Raw genomic sequence first — 22,911 nt, forward strand, 5'->3', positions numbered from 1 at the left:
CATGTGTATATATTGAGGGATTTGTAGTGGGATATTTCAGTGTGGTCGCAGTACTTTCTTGTATCATGTTGTGGCACCAATAAAGAGCTGCAACGATTCCAGTGTCTGTGTGTCCTTGACCCATGGATCTAACACTGGTGATGAAGGTGAAATTGCAACACCAGGCATGCTGTCCTAGTAAGTAACCGTCTCCTGGACATTCCTGCATGCTGCAGAGCCCTGCCTTCTGAGGAGGGACAAGCCACTGAAATCGCTTTCTGTTTGGTGCCTGATTTCCAAGAAAGGGACCATCTGACCAAATGAATGCACTGCCTGGACAGCAGACTCAAGTCTTGCGGAAATCGATGTGGCCAACCAGGACTGTCTTGAAACTCTGGTCCTGGGCCAGCCAGCGAAGAAGAAGAAGAAGAAGAGTTCTTATATGCCACTTTTCTCTCCCTGAAGGAGTCTCAAAGATCCATTATGTACGGTGTGGAAGGTCCGCGTTCGGGGTGGAATGACGGTGGCTAAAATCACCAATTATGCATGCTGCAGGTGGCAACCGAGCGCAGAGTCAACGTATGCCACTGAAAAAGCCGTGTTAGTGAGATGTCGAAGAAATTGGAGCCCGGGACCAGGGCACAACCAGAAGTGGCTTCGGAGTAGCCGCGTGCATAATCGGATACGCTGGGTTTTGCTGCCGTTGCGTTCCGTCCCGTGCATAAGCAGTTTGCTTTGCTTCTTCCTCCTCTGTGTTCTCCATGCCGCCGTTTCAGTGGCTGTACATAATAAGCCAAAGTGGCTTACAGTCGCCTTCCCTTTCCTCTCCCCACAACAGACACCTGTGAGGTGGGTGAGGCTGAGAGAACCCTGATATTACTGCTCATTCAAAACAGCTGTATCAGTGCTGTGGCGAGCCCAAGGTCACCCAGCTGGCTGCATGTGGGGGAGTGGGGAATCAAATTCGGCTCGCCAGATTAGAAACCAGCACTCCTAACCACTATACCAAGCTAGCTCTCTTGGTGTAGGAGGCTTATGTCCAGATGATTGTGCCACTTCTGTGCTAATATGATTATGGAGCCGCAAATTCAGTGGGACATGTTCTTGAGTGTGTGTGGCATGTCGTCCTTCGAATTCGCCAGAGACCTGACTGTGCCCACCAGACTCGAGACCGTCACCTTTGGTGATGTCATTGAGAAGCTGCACCAGTACCTGAGCCTGTAGCTCAGCATAATTGTGAGCCGCCCCACATTTTATCAGTGCATCCAATGTGAAGACGAGACCATCACTGAGTTCATGGCAGCCCTCCGGTGTGCGGCAAGATTCTGCATGTTCCACAATATGGAGGAGATGCTCCATGACTGGCTGGAGCCCTACCAGCAACAGCCTGTGGACAACAAATTGGTTGAGGCACAGACTGTTGTAATGCACTGCGGTGCGTTCAAGGTTAAACCTTCAAGTTCAGTGTAAGCATAGCCCCTGGGATCTTCCAGAATCTCATGGAAGAATGCCCTCCTCAAGGGCATTCCAGACATAATCACTTTGATGATGTCTTATTTGCCAGGAGCACAGAAGCAGAGATTGCCACCTGCCTTTGAGAAGTCCTCTGCCATTTCCAGAACATTGGCCGAAAGGTAAAACGGGAGAAGTGCCATATTGGGGCCCCATCCGTCAAGTACCTGGGCTTCCTCATCAACACAGCCAGCATCCACCTGACTCCCGTGAAGGTCAAAGCCATCCACCAGTTAACAACCCTGCAGTCAAAACACAACCTCCAGGCTGTCCACAGCTTGCTGGACTTTTACCATTCGTTCCTGCCAAAGAAAGCCATGGTCGCAGAGCCCCTCCACTGTCTCTTGGACAAAAAGGCTCCCTGGCTCTGGGGCCCTGCACAGAAGTCTGCATTTGTTGCCACCAAGTGCCTGCTATCTTGCTTGTCCACTTTGATGAGTTGCTGTCGGATGCGCCCATCTGCGACACCCCCCCCCACGCATGGCATCAGTACTGTCCTGAGTCACCGTCTTCTGAACAGCTAGAAGGCTCCTATAGCCTTCTACTCTCGCACCTTGTTATCTGCTGAGTGGAACTATGCACAGATCGACAAGCAGGCCCTCACCACCATTGCAGCCGTAAATGAGTTCCATGACTATGACTACAGTTAGCCTTTCACCATCTGGTGACCACCATGACCTCAACTTTGGTCATTCAGGCATCGCTGTATCTCTTTGCGACACACAGGCTGCTCGACACCATTGTGTCCAACAATAGGGCACACTTAACCTCAAAAGAATTCAAGGACATATTAATTGCTCAACGCTGAAAGCAACCAGACCCACCTAAGGTGACAGACTGGCTGGACAAAATCCGAGAGTTGTACAAGATGGCTAAACTAACAAACTTCATAAACAAGATCCCTTTAGAAGAATTTCAAGACCACTGGCACTTCTATATGGATTATATTAGCAAGTAGTTTTCAAAGTTTGCATTAGATCAGACAATGTACAGGAGACTATCATAACTTTTCTGTATTTCTTTCTTCTTTTTATCTTCTCTTTCTAAAAAATAAAACTTCTAAAAAAAAGGAATTCAAGGACTTCCTGGTGGCTTGCCTCATCTGCCATGTCACCTCAGCACCATTCCATCCATTCACCAATGGTCAGGCAGAGAGGATGTTGTACACTACCAAAGACGTTATCTCCCAGATGACAGTGGGATATTGGCACCTGCACCTCGCAACATTCCTGGCCCATCAGCACATCACTCTCATGCAATGATTAGGAATAGCCCAATGAAGCTAATAATGAACCATTGCCTGATGACCCTTCTGAATAAGCTGCACCCAGACCACATATAGAATAGGCCTGGCAGATGCTCCAAGGATGTCCAGCCTGTGGCTCCCCGCTCATTCGGCGCAGAAGACCCTGTTTTTGTGTGGAACTATGTGGACAGCCCAGCTTGGATTCCCACCACGGTGACTAGGGCCACTGAACTAGTTTCTTATCAGGTCCAGTCACCAGATGGCTGCACCTACGACTGCCACATTGTTCAACTGTGGCACCAGACCCTGCACTGTTCTACCAAGATGAACCGGCTTCCTCTACAGGGATGTTTGTATAAAGTGAAGTCACATCCATAGATAGTAAGACTGCCCCTTTCGGAATGATTAGTTTATGAATTAAATTAATAAAGTATGTGGTATCTTTAAGCAGGGTCTCACAATTTGAAAAAGTTTGCTGAATATAAAAATCCACAAATTTAGCAAGAGGTTCAAGAAACGATCCACATTGTGATACAATTGGTCATCCCTTAGGAGGGCGATCTGGTTTATGAATTTTTCTATTTTTTAATTTTTCTAAGTCTCTAAGGACTATATATTATCAGAGTGGTAGTACAGAATGCACTGGACCAGAGGCAAGAACTGAGACCACCAACTCATTTCCTATTGGATTTATTGGATTTAATTTTGGAACATAATTATTTTGAGTTTGATAGAGAATTATATTTACAGGTACAGGGGGTATCGATGGGGTTCCCAGTAGCACCGTCCATAGCTACTTTGTTCATGCTAGATTTTGAAAGCAAATGGCTTCTGAATGAGAATGTTAACCCATTCAAATCAGACATATTTTTTTTACACCAGATTCCTTGATGATATTTTCATAATTTATTTAGATGGCGAAACTGTGATGCAATTTATTGAGTGGTGTAATAGCCTGCACCCTTCAATCAAATTTACAGGTCAACATAGTTCTTCTCAATTAGCCTTTTTAGACACTTTGGTTACTTTTGATCCCCAAGGTAAACTTGCCACAGCCTCATATAGGAAATCTACAGATAGGAACACACTGCTTCATTATAAGAGTTTTCACCCCTCATATCTAAAAAGGAATCTGCCCTATGGGCAATTTCTAAGACACAAGATAATAAACACTAAAGATGTATTATATGAGGAAGCGTCTGAGGCGTTATTAATAGCACTAAAACAACGTGGATATCCTGAAGGAGTGATTTCTAAGGCAAGGACCAGAGCTAATTTGAAGGGAAGGGAGGAGCTGCTTCAATATTGCCAACGTAGAGAAAACATGAAATTCACCTGTGTGTTTGACTTTTCTTATTTTGCCTCAGATATCAACAAAATATTGCAGAAACACTGGCATTTGATTAGTGACATTCCAGGTTGTGAAAATGGCTATAGATTAGCATGGAGGAGAAGTCATAACATTGGAGAGTTGGTAACAAAGAGGGAACAGAATAAGGAGGCAGGTGAAACCACTTTACCGGTTGGAAACTATAGGTGTGGCTCATGTATATGCTGCAAGTACTTACTACAAATCAAAGAATTTGAACAATCAGAAAAAGGTTTTTCTGTTAAAATTAATCAATATATTAACTGTTTGAATAAGAATGTTGTATATGTATAAGATGCCCTTGCTCCAGATTGTATATTGGAATCAGCTCTCGCCCCCTGAGGATACGAATCCAGGAGCACCTGAGTAGACTAAGAAATCACCATATGGATGCACCTTTGGTAAGTTACTTTGAAGAAATGGGACATGCGCCAGAAACCCTGCAATTTTTTGGACTTGAACAACTCCATCATCAGGGACGCAATAAAATAGACATGAATAGACTTTTAAGACAACGTGAATGTTTCTTTATATACTCTCTGAATACACTTAGCCCTAGAGGACTGAATACTTCTTTAGAAATGTCTTGCTTTCTGTAAGTTTTGACTTTGGAATACTTTTGGATAATAGCAGTGTTTCTGTAAAAGAGTAGTGAACCTTTAAGAATGTTACTGTGGGGCCTGTTAAGATTTTGTATTTATACCTGGATAGTAGCCCTAAACTATTGGGAATGTTTTTTGACTGACATTCCCCACAATAGTTTACAGAGCCGGTGGTCTATCTATATATATAAAAATTGTTTGATAAGAGTGAAAGGTAAGGTGTGATACTACAAACTGGTCATGGAGGTATGTGGGAGTAATTCTTTACTGCATTGTTTAAACTTAAATTAAATTTAATTAATTTATACATTTTGTATTTAGGAATCAACCACTGAAGAAAAATTGTGAAAATGGAGTATATCTAGAAGCCGTTTTGGTTGGTCCTTAAAAAATTATCAATATATAAAATTTATTGTACCAATTGCCTTGGGAAGGTTCTGATTTTCTCTGTTTATGTTTTGAACCTTTCAACCAAGATGAACCAGCAGATGATGTGTCACTCCCTGCAGCCCAGACAGCACTGCAACCCTCGCAAGCAATGCCACCGATGGTCTCTGACCCGTCACCTGCATGCGTTTCAGCACCACCAGGGGCAGACTCTCAGCCCATGTTGGGTTGATCTCTACCCCGGGCTCCCATATCAGTGGAACCATGGTGATCCCATAGCACTCGGACAGTCCCCCGCTACCTGCAGGACTTTGTCTGCAATTGGTTAAATTACAGAGCTTGAGTCTGAGGCAGGAGCAAGATTCAAGCCTCCAAGGATCTAGTCAGTTTAAACGTACATATAACCAATCACCTACAGCCGCGGGTGAACCACTGTTCCACTTGTGTATATATTGGGGAAGGGGGGTTGTTATGGGATATTTCAGTGTGGTCTTGGTACTTTCTTGTATCATGATCTGGCACCAATAAAGAGCTGCAATGATTCCAGTGTCTGTGTGTTCCTGAACCCATGGATACAAGAGTTCCCTGCAAGTCTTTGTATGTATCTTGTTTGTCCTTTTTCCCTGCAAAGATCTTCACTGTAAGTATGGAGTCATGTTTCTGCTATCATTTCCCCCCTCCCCCCCATTTTTGGGTTGCTTTACATTCCACAATAGAGAATGGTTCCTACATTTTTAAAAATTATGAAGGAAATCTGTGTGTCTGAGAAAGAGGAGAATAACTGGCCCAAGGTTGGTCAATGAGCTTCATGACACCGTGGGAATTTGCACCTTCATTCCCCAACTATTCCTAGTCCAACACTTGAATCACTACCCTACATAAGTTCAAAACCAAAATGGTTCAAACAGGGGCATATGGAAGCCAAAACCAGAAAACAGAGCAAATGAGAATAGGAAAATGAAAGCTATCCATTAGTGAAGGGGGGGTGGGGGAGTCCTTGACCGCAGCGATGAACACATCATGTACCAAATAACCAAATCTATTGAACAGTAACTGCACGGTCAGTGTGGCAACTCAGCCCTTCTTTTTCACAGCCCTTCTTCAGGCATGGGGCATGCTCATTTCTTTTTTCCTTCAGCCCTTTTCTAGAATGGTGGAATGAATTGCCAGTAGAGACCCAGACCCTGATGGAACTAACAGAGTTCCTCAGGGCCTGCAAAATGGCACTCTTCCACCAGGCCCATGGTTGAGGCCAGGATGAAATGAAGAACCGCTATGGGCCTCCCTTCCTGACTCCCCCCTTCCTCTCCCATCTCCCACATTGGTCCCCCCATGCCTATGAGATTCTATCATGCCTGTAATAAGTCAATTAAGAAGGCATGGGCATTGGTATAGAAATACATTTTAAATAGTTGCATATTTTAAGAGGATTTTAATGTTATTAGGTGTTGTGAGCTGCCCCAAACCTGCTTGCAGGGAGGTGTGGCCTAAAAATCTAAATATAAGTAAGTAATTCACTAAAAATGTCTATGCTGAAATCTAGGGGCTCCATTCTCCTTTAGGGGACCCAGTGTAGTGTGATGGTTAAAGAATGGTAGAATCTAATCTGGAGAACTGGGTATGTTTCCCCTCACCTCCACATTTAGCCAGCTGGGTAACCTTGGGCCAGTCATAGTTCTCTCAGAGCTCTCTCAGCCCCACCTACTTCACAAAGTGTCTATTGTGGGGAAAGGTAGGGAAAGGTGTTTTCAAGCTGCTCTGGGTCTCCTTCATGTAGTGAAAAGTGGGATATTAAAAAAACAGCACTTCTTTCTTTCTTTCTCAAGTTTTTTTTTCATAATTTGCCGCACATACCTGCTCTTCCCGCATAGCCTGCAGTTTCTTGGCCTTGCTTTGGCGGTAATATTCCATGATCATCATGGCTGCATAGATTTTGCCGACTGTCAGGTCAGTAGCTGCAGGGTGAAGAAAGCAGGACAGTGAAGAACAGCACTTTCTGCCTATTCCTTCAGCACTGCTGTTCCCTCTAGATTCTAGGCTAATATGACTAGGCCACTCTCTGCAGTTGAGCATGTGTGTGTCTGTGAAAGGGTTTGGTTCTCTGCAGCCTCTTCAGAGTGGCAGATCAGGTAAACATCTGAGGGGGAGCTCAAATGGCTAGTATTAATCATCTTATGGTCATTTGGAGCTGTTTCTCAGGAGTGGGAAGTGGGAAGGAGTGGGAAGGACCTGTGGTAATACGGAGGACAATGACTTGGTACACCTCCCTGGTCTTTGCTGTTGTGGGTTAAGCAATCTTTACTGTTTGGGTCAGCATTTTCCCAAAGAAGGACTCTCTCCTGTGCAGTTTGTCATAACAAGATAAGGAGACCTCTGTTGGATCACAGCCAAGGTCTATCGAGTTCAGTGGTCAAACACAGGCATTCCATGACGAAACTCCCAGAAGAGCTCCCATTTTCTCAAAATTTCTAGGTCTTTTTCTTCTGTCATGTCACTACAGCCCAAACTGGAAAGGGATCCCAGAGGGCTTGATCAGCCCACCACTCTTTTTCCTCTGGGTCAGAAGGGCAAGAAAAGAAATTATGTATGGCCAAGTAAAATAGGTAGATCGAGGGTCAGGTAAACACTTGATGAAAAGGCAAATCTGAAGTGTGGGAATGGGATCGGGAATGCTAAAGGGCAACTCTTACATTTGTGAGGGGTGACCAGGAGATCCAGGGTTTTCTGGGAGAGGTTGGGCCAAATTGCCATCATCTCTTTCCTCAGCTCATTATCCATCTGCTGTTTGTCAGCTCCTCCTAGGGATAAAAACACACCAAATCAAGGATGAGAGATAAATAACAAACATCCAGCCAATTAATGCCCTCTGGACCTATCAGAGCGACTTGTTTATTCTATTTGTTTCCTTGGGTTATATTTATTAGTGGTTTTTACATATTAAACACCCAGGGCATTTCCGCACATCGAAAAAAATAGCATTAAGCCAGTTGAATGGCATTCCGCTAAATATTATTGCACCTCTGGGCATTTTTCACCTTCTTGCCGTCTTGCTGTAGTCTGCTGCCTTTTCTCGCTTCTTACCCTCCACAAACACTGCTGGAAATGGCGGAAGAGAGCAACGTGGTTTATACGCGACTCTCTTCCGTCTGTCAATCAAGCTAGGTGGCCAATCCCCTTTTTCCTTTTTTTAAAGGTCCCATGATGCCCGCCAATTTTTAAAAAATAAATATTTTTCCGTTTAATCATAGATATTACCCCTTAAGGAATCATGAGTCTTGAATCTTTAAAAAATTAATCTAATTTCTGTGTTTTTTTTGTGGGTGTGGAACTTTAGAGAGGCATGCTTTGTGTGACAACTTTGGGAAAAATATTTTTGGCTTTGCCTACATCTCTGTATGCCTATTCATTGCTCCAGGCAGTTTGCTTAAAAAAAAATCCCGTCCCCGGAAGAAGGGCAAGGGAGGCAAGTGCAAGGGCGGGACACTGGAGGTGGAGGTAGCGCCCGGTGCCGGGCCGCGAAGGCCATGGCGCCGGGCCACGGCTCCCTCTCCCCGCCCCCCCCCCCGCAGTAAAAAACTTCCCAGGCCGCAAGCTTGCGGCCCGGGAAGCTTCTTACTGCGGGAGGGCGGGGAGAGGGAATCAGGGCCGGTCGGGCCGCGCATCGCGCATGCGTGGCCCGATGTGCGGGCGTGGTCCGTGCGGGCGCGGCCTGATGCCCTGCCGGTCCCCAGCCTCAGAAAGCTTGGGGATCACTGAATTATATGACTGAGTCCATGTTTTACTGTATCAGGTCAACACTGCAAGTGCGAGACAGTATGTCTGATGGTTTCCTCACTCCTGTACATAGTAAGCCAGTCAGTTAGAAAGATTCTAGCATGGCCTTCTTCCTGCCCTTTAGTTTTTCAAGTTGAACAAATATATTTTAAAATGGAAGAGCATTCTAATATTCAGTCCAGGAAAGAGTTTGACCCCCAGTACTGGGAATCTTAAAGGAAAGGAAGACATGTCAAATTTTATGCATACATCTTTGAGAGGTATTGAGAGGTGGGTGCACTTGGTATGTTATTTGTGAAAGCCAATAAACGTTTATAAAAGTCACAAAGTAAAACAAAATGGATACCAAAATCTGACCATACCTTCAGAAAACTAAAGCATGCTGTGGTAGCGTAAAGTCCAGGTAGTCTTCCAGTCCAGGATTATTTATTTATTACTATTTATTGCATCACATGAGTATAAAATAGACAGGGTATCCTAAGAGTGGCTGGCTGCCAGGGAAAAGATGTTTGGTTTGTCATTGCCTGCCCTGTGTCATTGCCTCCCCTGTGTCACAGCCCTGGTCTTCCTTGGAGGTCTCCCTTTCAAGTGTGAGCTGCCAGGGCTGAACCTGCCTAGATTCTAAGATCTGATGGGATCAGGCTTGCCTGGCCTCTCCGGATCAGATCTCCAGTTCAAGAGACTTCAAAAAAGGGACCTTGAGACGTTCAACAACTGCAAGGACAATCAACCGAGTTTACCATGTGACCCTTTATTCTTGTTCAAAATAAGAGCACCCTCTTTTTTTTTAACGGCAGCACCTTCTTCTACTAGGAACTGGCACTAGGAAATGAGAAACAAAATGCCTGCTCCCAGCCACTGCTCTAGGGAGTCTTCTCTCTTTCACAGACAAGTGTTTACCATTTAAACTGAAAGTATTCCATACTTTAATATGACATACAAACAGGTTTTAGTAGCTTAGGATATGCTTTCCTGTGTTTGTCTAATTTCCTGGAATCCTCGTTTTGACAGATGGTCTCACTAGCATCACTTGCCTTTGGCAATCTTGATGTCAAGTGCAGTTCGGATCAATGCCATGAGGGTGGAATTGAAATGGACTGTATTGTCGTCTGCCACAGGCAAATCCATACGAAGTAGTCTCTGCAGAGATCCAAGCAGAAAGGTGTCATCTTATGACTCCAACTTCCTGAGATATCTTGCACACAGGAACATAAGAGCCCTGGGGAGAACTCTGTGCTCAAGGCCTTGCCCTCTGCCTCTTCAGGTACTCATTGTGTAACCTCTCCTCTCCCAAGCACGTGTCAATCAAAGTCCTGCTGTAATAATTTCAGTACTCAGCAGGGTATTCAGCTCGTCAGCCCCCGCCAAACTTTTCTTTTGGCCAATGTCATCTTCATGTTTTTTTCAAGATATTGGTCAAGAAACTAACCCATGTGGTAATTGGGGGACTTAAGGAGTTTAGATACAGTTCTAAGCATGCTCACTTCGAAGTCTGTCCCATCAAAACAACTGGAACTTACTTCAATTGATTATACTTGATCTAGATTAAGAATCAGAGTTTTGCCTTTATTGGGAGATGATTGTATCTTTGTCGCAGCAGAGCAAGAAGCTAGGAGTTGCCCTGATCCAGCAGATTCTACATCCTATACAAAACAGGGTTAGATTAATGTTCCCGCTTTAATCACTATGCTAATTCCTTGGAGGGTGTTAGACAGAATTTAAGAGACCTGATCCCATTTACTGTATTTCCACTAGACCTCACATGTTCTCTCCAAACTGAATCTTGTAAAGTCTTAACTTTCACAGAGTTCTTCCAAGAAACTCATTATTAGTCTGCATAGTAAAATTAAGGAGTATAAAACAAAGAAGAAAACAAAACATCAGCTTTCCAAGATAGCCACAAGTAGCAGTGGAAAAGGGAAGGGATCAAAGGAGAATGCATTGCAACCATTCAACAGAGCAGGTTTCAAAAAATGTGCAAGACTGGAGTCATGCAAAAAAAAAAAAAGCATGCAGCATGCGTCACAGCACAGTGCAAAGGCATCCATAGATAACACATTGAGACTCATTCATAGCTCTGGTATAGATTGCTCTAAAGGGAAAGATCCAGATTGTGGGCTCTTGGTGCAAAAATGGGTGGGTGCGTCCTTAGGGTAGAAAAGAAAGAAATGAAATTGACAGACTATGGGCCATGTGCCATTCCTCTGAGCCAAGGCCATGGGCTGGAGATCACACAAGATGCTCAGGGTAGGGCTTGACCAGCTAGTGCATTAGCTGAGATAGGCTGTGGACCAATGGAAATGGGGGTTAGACGATCAGGGTCTTTGGGGTTTGTTAAGTGGATGTCACTGAACAGAGGTGTGCTGGGGTGAAGACAGGAGAGTTTAAAAAGAGAAGGAGGTACAGAATGAGAAAGAGGAATACACACATACGGGTGATGGTTCAGCAGGATGATCCCTAAAGGAATCTGATGCCCAGAAAGCCTGTAAATCTTGGAAACCACTGTCTTAGGAGCCTAATTAGCACATCTCCCCAGTGCTTTGCATAAATGTAAGCAGCATTCCCTCGTTTGACAATTTGCTAAGAATACTGTCTGTTCCTTTCCACTCCCTTTTTTCTGCACCATCCATCAACAGACTACTAAGTCTGCCATAGAAGTCTGACATTCTGGCAGAAGATCTGGAAAGGTTTTTATGGCTGTTTTTTTTTGGGGGGGGGCTTTGGTGTGGGATGATAAGGGTGAAGCACTCCTAGTCAAAATGAAATGAAGTAGCCTCCTCCTCCTCCTTTGTACTACATTTGGAAATATATGGCAAATGTTAATGGATGAGATCTTTACATCTATTGGCAGCTGAACAATTTAACAATCATTGCTATTTTGTTTGTAATCAGAACCCAACAGTTAAGCCCTTCGGAAGATCAGGCAGCTGCCACACTACTCAGAAGCCACCTTCAATGAACTCCCATCCCTAAGACTGAGATTTAATTTGAGCACTGCCAGGAGCACTTTGGGATTATTTCTGTACCTATTGAACTCCTGTGGCATGACTGCTTCTTCTATCACCTGAAGACACGTTGGTGGGGTCATCAACACGGTTGCTCTTCATAGTAGCCTCACAATGCCCTCAGGGAACAGCAACACTGGCATGGGTAGCATGCCAGTGCTACCACCTTGTAACCACTCCAATTCTGCTACTAGAAATGCAGGGACATGTCAGCACATAGCAGCAGTTTGGGACTCACTGCCCATCTTCTGACGACCACATATTCAGCTTCCAATATGCCACTGAACTGCACCTGTTTTCACCCTTTGTATTGCTCCCCCAACTCCCATGAGACTTTCTTGAAGTGGTCTCAAACATCTTGATCCTTGGCAAAAATTCCATGATACATGAATACCTATAAAAGAATGTGCTTGCACTTTGCATACACTATTGTAGTCACAGAATTTGTTTCCATTTGCTGAATTTGAACTTCCTTGTGGAACTCTTTTTCCCACTGGTACAACATTTTCACCGCACTGTTTTTGGGATACTGCTTAAGTTTTTCATCCCTGCAGTGGAGCAAACATGGACCAGAAAGTTCAAGGAGATGAGAAGGCCATATCATTTTAGTAATGCTAATGTACATGAAAATGCCAGATTATATATATACTAGCTTCAAAGCCCATTCCTAAGTACATGCCTTGAAAGGATCCCCTCCCCTGGTCCCTGGCCAGGCAGCTAAAGGTGGCTTTGGGCTGCAGCTTGCAGCCAGGTCAAGTGGGGCGGGTGGGGGCTGGGCAGCTCGTTAGCAGGGTCGGGACAGAGCTCCTCAGCAGGCAGTCAGTCAGCAGGCTGGGAGGCCCTCGTCAGCAGGCACAGCCTAGCAGGCCAAGTGGCCCTTGTTAGCAAGGCCTCCACCATGACCCTTTGCCCAGGGTCCTCTTCCCTGACCTTCTGCTGGCTCCAGGCACTGAGGCGTCTGAGAGCAAAGAGGCTAGAGTCCAGGGACGGGGGGGGGGGGGATGCAGGGGCAGGGCCAATCAGGGCAAAGCTGGCTGCACCCTGATTGGCCCTATTGTAACTTGGACAGCCGGATGTGTCCCACCTCCTAGGCTGTTTCATAAATATATAGATGAACAACAATGGATAAGGATATAGTCCAAGTTGTTAAGAAAAGTATGCCTTTTGGATGGATGGCTAAGGCAAAATTACCTTTGAGGAGAACCATATTCTCTTGGATGCCCACAGAGAAGAAAGGATAAGGGGGTGGGATGGATACAGACAGCAATTCTCCCTTGGGACAGTCAGGGCACTCAGAAATCCCTCCTTTCCCCACAGACAGGTGAAGAAATTGCAGATTCAATATATCTCACAATAGTCTGGACAAACAATGTCATGGAGAAATGAACATACAGATGTATAATAATGACAGCAGGTGGGAAGAACATGAAAGCATAAACAGAGAATGCCAATACAAATGAAGGAGGGAGGTTATTGTGAGATATTACTCAAAACATATTTTTATTGAAATGTTTCAACAGGATTGGGAAACTGGAGGCCAAACTAGACACGTCAGTGTTCTCCTGGTGGATGTGAGGACACTGCCACAATTTAAGTTATTTTAAAATGCTGTCCACAGTATCACCATTCTCTCCCTGCACCTTTCCAAGTGCCAAAATAGCAATGGGGGGTTACTTGATATGGTGCAGAGGCGGGACAATAGTGCCTCAGTCGGCCATGCTGCAGGACTTGCGATATTTTCAAATGGTGGCAGGGTAGTCCTCATGGAAGCCACAAGTACGCAGTCATGTCTTGTTTCTCCCTGAAGCACAGATATAGAAGTGGCACAGCCAGGAATAAAAACTGTGGGTCTTGATAACCAAGACACTAGCCCAAAGCTACCAAGCCTTATTAACAGTACAAGTGTATGCCATTGCTCCACTCTAGAACATTTTTTACAATGGATGGAGGCTGAAGTAAGTTTACATCAAATTGCCCTATCAGTATCATTCATAGAGCCGGGGAAATCATCAAGGATTCCTAATATACGTCAAGTCTGTCCCTGTAGTCACCTATAGTATCCTGTTAAAACTGGTCTTTTAAAGTAGGTGCCTATCTATTTATGAGGTGCAAGTGACATTGTATTTCTTCTTATTAGGGCAGGAAGCGGTCCTGTAAAAAGTTAAAATAGAACTAAATAATCTTGCTGTATTGCTCCTATCCTTGATACAATCTTAACCCCGAGTGCTTTAACTGATATTTAGAGGTTTATTCCCTCTGGGTGTAGAAGTTCCTTTTAGTTATCACGGCTAGTACATAGCCTTCACAAAATTGGCAGAAGAAATGCAGATTTTGTAAAAGATATGTACTTATTCTGTGTTGTTTCACTGACTCACTGGATGTGCTTAATTTGCTTACATCTTATGTATTTTTCAGATCTGCTATATATATGCTGATATTCAGTATGGTCAGGTTCCTGCATGACTGACACAAATGATTGGACCTCACAGAGAGAGATCTCATCTATCTGCAATTGTGCTGAATGAGTACATTCCCCACGAGCATCCAGGTTTTTTTCCTATGAAGGCCCCTTCTCATACACAAATAATTGTTTGCAACATTACTTTTCACTGCTATATCAGAAGATGACTTAAAGTGAATTGCATTCCCAAACACACCTAAATCCAAGCATCTTCTGGACCAGTCATGATGACCAGTTCTGCTGTATGTGCTGCAAATTTAGACAGAATTTTTGTTAAGTGGAGCTGATAGCTAGAAGAAATCTTGTTGGTCCTTGGTTCCTTTATTGGTCTACTTACTGGATACAATGGCATTATTGTAGCTATGTACATTTTGGGTGTGATAATGTTGCAGTCATAGTTTTTTGAATTATAGAGTAAACAGCTTATACTATATGGCTTAGTTTATTATGACGGGAAGACATTTTGGTTTCTACTTTGCTTCACGATGACCCATTATGCACGGGGGGAATAACGCACATTCGGGGTGGAATGGCGGCGACTAAAATCACCGATAACGCATGGTGCCGGCTGCAACCGGCCGCAGCTTCGGTGCATGCCGCTGAAAAAGCCGCGTTAGCGGAACGCGGAAGAAAGCGCAGATTCCAGGTGACCGGGGCGCAACCAGAAGAAGAAGAAGAGTTGGTTCTTATATGCCGATTTTCCCTACCCGAAGGAGGCTCAAAGCGGCTTACAGTCGCCTTCCCATTCCTCTCCCCACAGCAGACACCCTGTGAGGTGGGTGAGGCTGAGAGAGCCCTGATATCACTGCCCAGTCAGAACAGTTTTATCAGTGCCGTGGTGAGCCCAAGGTCACTCAGCTGGTTGCATGTGGGGGAAGCACAGAATCGAACCCGGCATGCCAGATTAGAAGTCCGCACTCCTAACCACTACACCAAGCTGGCTCTCACCATGTGGTGCCGGGATCACTGCATGCATAATCGGTTACTCTGGGTTTTGCCGCCGTCGCGTCCCGTCCCGTGTATAACCGGTGTGCTTCGCGTCTTCCCCCTCCGCGTTTTCCATGTGACCCGAAATCGTCGTTTCAGCGGCCGTGCATAATGGGCCGATGAGAGGACCTTCTTGATTAAATTTTCAGCTCTTAGACCCATTATGCACGGGGATTTTAGCGCACATTCGGGGTGGAATGGCGGCGACTAAAATCACCGATAACGCACGGAGCCGGCTGCAACCGGCCGCAGCTTTGGTGCATGCCGCCAAAAAAGCCGCGTCAGTGAAACGCGGAAGAAAGCGCAGCTTCCGGGTGACCGGGGCGCAACCAGAAGCGGCGCCCGGATCGCCGCGTGCATAATCGGTTACTCTGGGTTTTGCCGCCGTCGCGCCCCGCCCCGTACATAACTGGTATGCGTCGCGTCTTCCCCCTCCGCGTTTTCCATGTGACCCGAAATCGCCGTTTCGGCGGCCGTGCATAATGGGCCTCACAGACCTTACTGAAAGCAGTATATAGGGCTCGCTGCAGTAACTGAGGCTTTTGGAATTTTTTTATTCTTGATTAAACATTTTGGTCTTCATTATAAACTTTATTCAGATCACATCAAACATCTTTCTGTTCCTCCACCTTATGTTCTGTTTAGTATTCCTGTTTTTGTTTGAAAATTAATTGTCTTCACCTCTAAAACTTTTTCTTCTTTTAATATATGTCCATTAGCTGTCCAGTCTTTTCCCCAATTTAGGCAGTCTTTCCCCCAATTTAGGCAAACATGTCATTTTTAAAATGTCAGCGCTCTCTCAGCCTCACCCACCCCACAGGGTGTCTGCTGTGGGGAGAGGAATGGGAAGGCGACTGTAAGCCGCTTTGAGCCTCCTTCGGGTAGGGAAAAGCGGCATATAAGAACCAGCTCTTCTTCGTCTTCTTAAATGTATCTCTTTTCAAAACTCTTCTATTGGTAAGTCATATGGGAATTTTATATTTAATATCACAAAACTTCATTCTCTGATGATACTTCTAAGCTATTTTCTCTTGACTTCTATAACAGTCTTTCTCCCAGTTTTTCACTCCACACTGAATTTTATTTTTGTAGTGCTGTTTGTGTCAACATTGGGTCATCACCTCAGTCACAACTTCCCATTTTATCATTCCCTGCATTTGTTGCCAGTTGTTGTTTATATGCACTGTATATGATGGCTAGTCAGTTCTTCAGACTTTGTGATCTTGGCATTCCTTATTTCCCTTTGTCAATAGTCCAGATCAGGCACTTAATTCTCGTGATTATTCTTCTGCTAAAGCTACAGATTTTTCTCCTGTTTCTCAGCTTTGCCTCTTCTTGCTTATTTTTCTAAGCCTGGAAATGTTTGTTCCTTCTAGCATCATTGCATTTCTTTACCCTCCTCCTTTGAAAATGTGTACCTTCTTGCTTGCTTTTGAAAAATATTCTGCCTTAATTTTATTATCAAAAATAACCTATTTATACTAATGGCTTGGATCCACTGGAGATTTCAGCAGATGAATAGTACTTTCATCCATGGGAACCTCCTTTCTTCCCTCCTGCTGTAGCAGAAACAGTATAGATGGATCAGAGATTTGCAGCAGGGTTAGAGATTTGGTAAAAATTGTTCCCCTTCCATCTTTAAAAATCCCCCACGGGATCCAAGCTTCTGAAAGTATGTTTGTATGAAGGATTTTAGGTTACATATTATGACATCCCTTTCTGCCCTCCCTCTTTTTTCATATATTTAAACTTCAGGCCACCATATAAGGACAAAATTTCCTCTCCTAATGCTTCCCACAATAACAATGCAGGAGTCAGTCAGGATCTACTAATTAGTTGAAAGATACCCATTTCACATATGTTGGATATTGCACCTGCAATGTGTTTTTGCAGCTGGATTTGCCTGTGAGAAACAGGAAAAGCTACTTCTAAAGTGCATTTGAGCCTCTTGTGGCGCAGAGTGGTAAGGCAGCCGTCTGACAGCTTTGCCCATAAGGCTGGGAGTTCAATCCCAGCAGCCGGCTCAAGGTTGACTCAGCCTTCCATCCTTCCGAGGTCGGTAAAATGAGTACCCAGCTTGCTGGGGGGTAAACGGTAATGACTGGGGAAGGCACTGGCAAACCACCCCGTATTGAGTCTGCCAAGAAAACGCTAGAGGGCGTCACCCCAAGGGTCAGACATGACTCGGTGCTTGCACAGGGGATACCTTTACCTTTACCTTTAAAGTGCATTTAAAATGCATTATCAATATGTGTGGAATGGGCACTTCAACAGCAAAGAACACCTGAGAACTAATTCTTTGAAACATCTACTCTGGTTACCTAGGAATTAAGGAACTATGTCTGAGGGAAGGCTGGGATCATATGGAAGAACCATGCAAGCATTGCAGACAAAATAGGTGTGACAAGACTTGCATGGTAATGAAACTGTGCCCCTCCTATATGGTTCTTCTATCACAGAACAGTATGAACCAGATGATTTTTGAATCTTGTGATTTTACCGTATGCACAATCTGTCCTCTCAAGTATTGGGTGTTGCTGTTATTTGAGCCCAGAAACTAGATAGATGGGCCATTTTAAAAACACAAAGAAATGGTTCTTATATGCTGCTTTTCTCTACCCGAAGGAGTCTCAAAGCAGCTTACATTCGCCTTCCCTTTCCTCTCCCCACAACAGACACCCTGTGAGGTGGGTGAGGCTGAGAGAGCCCTGATATTCCTGCTCAGTCAGAACAGTTTTATCAGTGCTGTGGCAAGCCCAAGGTCACCCAGCTGGCTGCATGTGGGGGAGCGCAGTATCAAACCCGGCTCGCCAGATTAGAAGTCCACTCTCCTAACCATTACACCAAACTGGAGAATCCTTCATCTGAAGAACTTCAGTCACAGGTATTGCCTCCTAATCATCATGATATTTGGAAGCATTTAATCTTTATTTTCTTCACTGAATAGACATCAGGTACCTCCTCCTTCCATCCGAGAATGGCATGGCTCATTCTATAGCCAGTGGCATACAAGTGCACAGACCCCCAAACCACAGTTTCCATTCCCATTGTCAAACAGCAGAGGGATTTGCTTCCCTCCACCTCTCCACATGCAGGCAGTCACTGCAGTCAGAGGGAGCATTTCAATATCTGTGTCATAAATCATTATCAGAAACCCAGTGGCTGAGGGAAAGAGAAAAAGAAACACATATAATGGAAAATGCCATAGGGGGAAACTCTGGGTTGCTGAATGATAAATAGTATTGTGGGAAAGAAAAAGGAAAAAAATGCAAGTCATGGATCAACTTGTGAGGCACATGGGGATTAGGGTTAGGGGATGGAGATATGGGGGGGGCAAAAGGGAAAGCTTTTGATAGGTTAGAACTGCATTGACAGAGAAAGGGGCATGGAGTAGCAGAAAGAAGGGGCAGAGAAATAGGTTAGTTGCTGTTAATTTGTCTCTGGTTGAAAGTAGAAAGCTACTACCCCCAATATCGTGTTCTTTGGTAGGAAGTTGCATTGTTATGGAGGCAGAAGCCTGCTAGACCTTTAGAGGACTAAAAAGATGTAGGCATCTAAGTTGCATAAAGTGGATAAAGAACTGTTAGATAAACCATGAGAACATTTTTTTTTGCCTTATTGTTTCACAGACAGCCGGAAGGGCACGAGAGAGCACTTTTACCACTGAATCAACTGCCAATAATAGTTGCTGTCTGCTGATAGGTGTGTGGGGCCCAGTATACACACGTAACAAATCTATTTTATACAAAAAGAGCTCTATTGGAGCATCTATCCAGTCATTGCCTTGTGTTAGCAATCCTGCACTTCTTGGTGCTGGGAAACTGGCAAGTGTCCCAATGGTGCACACCATATGTTTGGCATAAAGCTAATAGCAAACGGGCTTTTGAAAGAGCTCAGGACACAACACCCACCCACAGCATGTTATGCAAGTCCATTGGTACTAGTTTGCTCTCTCTAGTTTTGCTAACAACAATATGGGCCATCATTAAACCTATATGAATGTTTCCTAGATAACGACTGGGTAAATGCCAAGCAATCCACAAGTTTGTTCTCTTCCCTTTAATTTGCAGTTCCACATGGAAATCTGCAGATATGCCATTTCTCAAGTGGAAAGCACGCCAACACCGGCCAGTCATGTACACATGACAATGGTTCCCATGCTAATGCTTACGACTAGCATCAATGAGAAACTAGTGAATTAGCAGGATCAGCATGAGTAGCACAGTCCAAATAATGCACTATGAAGGGAGGGTAGCAACCCCCCCCCCCCCAACTCTATGCAACTCTGAGTGTCTTCTTATCTGAGGTGCTGTTTTAGTTACACTTCAGTTCTAATGCTATATTTGGGCAGCCTAAAGGAGCCAAATCTACATAACATGAAGTGACCAAAAACATTTATAATGGTGTTGCTGAGCTCACAAAGCTGTTTTATGGCTTGTTTTAGAATGTGTACACCAAACACAATTTAATTTCAGAAGTTTTAATAGTGAACCCTTTCTTAAATAATAGCTTTCTTAATTTGTTTCTTGCCTCCTTTAATTAACTTGCTGTGTCTCTAATCATATATATATAAAGGATCAGTTTAACTTGCTAAGAACACAGATACTGATAATTCAGTTTCTGGTTTTGTGTCACTAATGGGGCCGTCACTATTGCCCTCCATGTCAAATTACATAAGGGATACAGGTTAGAAATTACTGGAATGATTAATGTGTGTGTGTGCCATGAGGACAGCAGTGTGCCCTTTGGTCTCAGCTTTTGACAGAAACATATTGTGCACTCAGGGAAACTGGGAGTCACAGGAGCTTTGTATGCATGGAATAATGTGAGGCAAATCTCTGATCTGTGTGACCCTGGTCGACTGTGCCTATGGACATTTGTGAGGTGGACAAGTTCTATGATGATCCCAAGCTGAAGAGCAGCATAAACTATCAAATGATGGTAATAACATTAATGTCCTCTCCAATGTTCAATGCTCCTGCTTGTCTACATGTTACAATGGGTATACTGTAACCTGGTTTTATCCCAAAACAACTACAATTGAATGGACATTCCAAAATTTAGTTTTAAATTTAATTTTATATTTATATTCTGCCCTTCCCTGATGGCTCAGGGCAGATCTCAGCAAAGTTCAAGTGCAATATTAAAAACAGATAAATGAAGCATAGGATATAAATAAATCAAAATTATAAAATTTTAAATTTTAACTGAAGATTTTAAAAAGGCTATTGCTGCGTCCTCTTCACAGCGAGTCATAACTAAGCTAACTGAACTGAACTTGGAGGGGGGAATAGTTCTTATAGGGTCAGTCTAATGCAGTCTTTCTCACATCTTTTACTGTTGAGAAACCCCTGAAACATTCTTTAGGCTTCGAGAAACCCCAGAAATGGAATGATTGTGTAGAACAGGGGTAGTCAACCTGTGGTCCTCCAGATGTTCATGGACTACAATTCCCATGAGCCCCATCCAGGAAATGTTCATTCAGGGGCTCATGGGAATTGTAGTCCATGAACATCTGGAGGACCACAGGTTGACTAGCCCTGGTGTAGAAGCACAGCTGTGTACACGTCCACCCAGGATCCCTCCCCTTTGAATCCCCTCCAGGCCCATCATTGGTATCTTGGGTGGGGAGGGTGGGTTTATATGACCATATAGGGCTCTATCATGATAAATATTTAACAAATTTATATAAAATGAATTAACTGACACCCATTCAGGAAATCCTTCCAGGGTCATCAGGAACCCACCTATTGAGAAAGCCTGGTCTACTGGATGGATCTTTAGGCAGGGAGGCCTGCATGTTCTTGATATTATTTCTAGGCCTCAACCATAGGCCTGGTGGAACAGCTCCATCTTACCGGCCCTTCAGAACTGTTTAAGGTCCTGCAGGGCCCTGATCTCATTAGGTAGAGTATTCCGACTGAGGCCAGTTTTACCTCTTAAAGTCCGGGGACACTAAGCAAGTTTTGGTTGCTAGATCTCAGTGCTCTGTGAGAGGTATAGCAGAAGAGAGAGCCCCACAGATGTGACGGTTCCAGACGGTTTATGGCTTTGGAGAGCACAAATCAAATATGGGAAAGCACAGGTCAAAAATTGAAGGGAATGTTCTGCTTCAAAGGGCAAAGTTGCCTAGGAAGAGACAAGTACTGAGTTGCATCAGGGACTGATTAAATGATATATTAAATGTGGGTTTGGTTGGGGCTTAACACGTGACCTGGCATTCACCTCAAAAATAGTGTGAGGGGGCAAACTGAGTCCTGAGCATGTGCACACTGCACCCCATGGCACACACTATATATTAGGTGTGTGCTGTGGTTTTCCCCAACCCAACTTGCATTTAATATTTAATTAGACCCTCATAATTATGTTCTGCAATTCATTAGAAAATATTTAACTCGTTATCTTTATTTCTTTGTCAGGAGGATGTGAACAAGAGTATAGACAATGAGTACAGATAAAGTTATCTGATACAATCCTGAATTTTCTTTGTCTCAAATATTCACATACTGGCCTGATTCAGCATTCTTATAGATGTAATGTGTTTTGAACTATTGATCTCTCACCCCCTTCCGGCTTTGCTACTTCCATTTCATCGGGTGTATTCATATGGATTGGATAGTCACAGAGCAATTACAGCTGCAGGTTGTCCAAGAGGTGGTCGTGTAAGTGGGGAGTAGAAAAAGTTTAAAGCAGTGTTTCTTCTGCGAGATGCAGGAGGGTGGGCTGGTGCTGCTTGGATGAGAGATTTGGAGTGGGAACATGCACCTTGAATTAGTTTCTTACCAGCCCCAACTTTACTGGCCATAATGGAGTCTCTGAAACATGAAATGCTAACGGTACTGAACAGACACACTGTTACTGCTCAAGAGATTGGATTTGGGGGAGGGGAGAAATGTACAAAAATTACAAGTTTATAGTTTTTGTTCTTGGAAAAAAATGGTTAAAAATGAAGCTAACTTGAAATAGTTCTTGTTTATTTCTTAAAAATTATTCTACCTTATAAGCCACACGGGCTGGGCATTTCTTGCCTAACCCCAGGGGTGGAGACATATGTCTCAGCATCTCATACATGTCCATGAAAGTCATCCGGCCCCTGGGAGCAAAAAATTAAAAACAAAAACAAAAATAACCAAAAAGGAAAAAAAGGAAAAATACACGGAAAAAATAGAAAAGAGAGAAAGATGCAAAGAAGAGAAAAATATTGGAAATCAAGTGGAAAAGGAACAAAAATGGAAGATAAAAATGTAGAGATTACTGTGCTGCTTGCCAGCAAAGAGTTTGAATATGCTTGATCTTCATGGGTGACTGGAATTGGAAGGATGGTTCCTGAAGCTGTGGCTGTGATATAGCAAAATGCTAAAGCATACACTTCTATGTTTGGAGCAGGTGTTCACATCACAACAGAGACAGATAGAAGCCTGTGACTCCACCTATTTTTTGCTCAGCCTGAGATTACAGTGCAGCCCACCATCCCACTCAGGGCTACAGGGCCAAGTGTGTAGAGTCCAATCCCCCTTAGTAACAAAGAACCACAGAAAGAAGGAGAGAAATAGAAAGAAAGACTGAGAATGAGGGAGCCCCTCTTTGCC

The 22,911-nt window shown here is 44.0% G+C and overlaps 1 protein-coding gene and 1 long non-coding RNA gene across 15 annotated transcripts in view; one reads left to right on the forward strand and one right to left on the reverse strand.

The window, feature by feature from the left end:
• Positions 1–5,566, forward strand: part of LOC143832624 (uncharacterized) — a 41,347-nt gene extending 35,781 nt beyond the window's left edge. The window contains exons 2-3 of the long non-coding RNA XR_013229331.1: positions 5,030–5,084; positions 5,185–5,566. This is a non-coding gene — a long non-coding RNA (uncharacterized LOC143832624). The remainder of the gene's footprint in view (positions 1–5,029; positions 5,085–5,184) is intronic.
• CACNA1A (calcium voltage-gated channel subunit alpha1 A) overlaps positions 1–22,911 on the reverse strand; it is a 406,947-nt gene that overhangs the window by 37,897 nt on the left and 346,139 nt on the right. For 10 of the 14 annotated variants that reach the window (XM_077327283.1, XM_077327280.1, XM_077327282.1 and 7 more), the window contains 4 exons: positions 22,319–22,415; positions 9,904–10,009; positions 7,786–7,893; positions 6,950–7,050 (listed from right to left, as the gene is read on the reverse strand). In XM_077327283.1, coding sequence (XP_077183398.1) covers positions 6,950–7,050; positions 7,786–7,893; positions 9,904–10,009; positions 22,319–22,415 — 412 coding nt within the window. The remainder of the gene's footprint in view (positions 1–6,949; positions 7,051–7,785; positions 7,894–9,903; positions 10,010–22,318; positions 22,416–22,911) is intronic. The other 4 variants (XM_077327279.1, XM_077327286.1, XM_077327284.1 and 1 more) reach the window with 1 other exon arrangement.

This window comes from Paroedura picta, chromosome 3 (assembly GCF_049243985.1).
Source record: "Paroedura picta isolate Pp20150507F chromosome 3, Ppicta_v3.0, whole genome shotgun sequence".
NCBI classification, from domain to species: Eukaryota; Metazoa; Chordata; class Lepidosauria; order Squamata; family Gekkonidae; genus Paroedura; species Paroedura picta.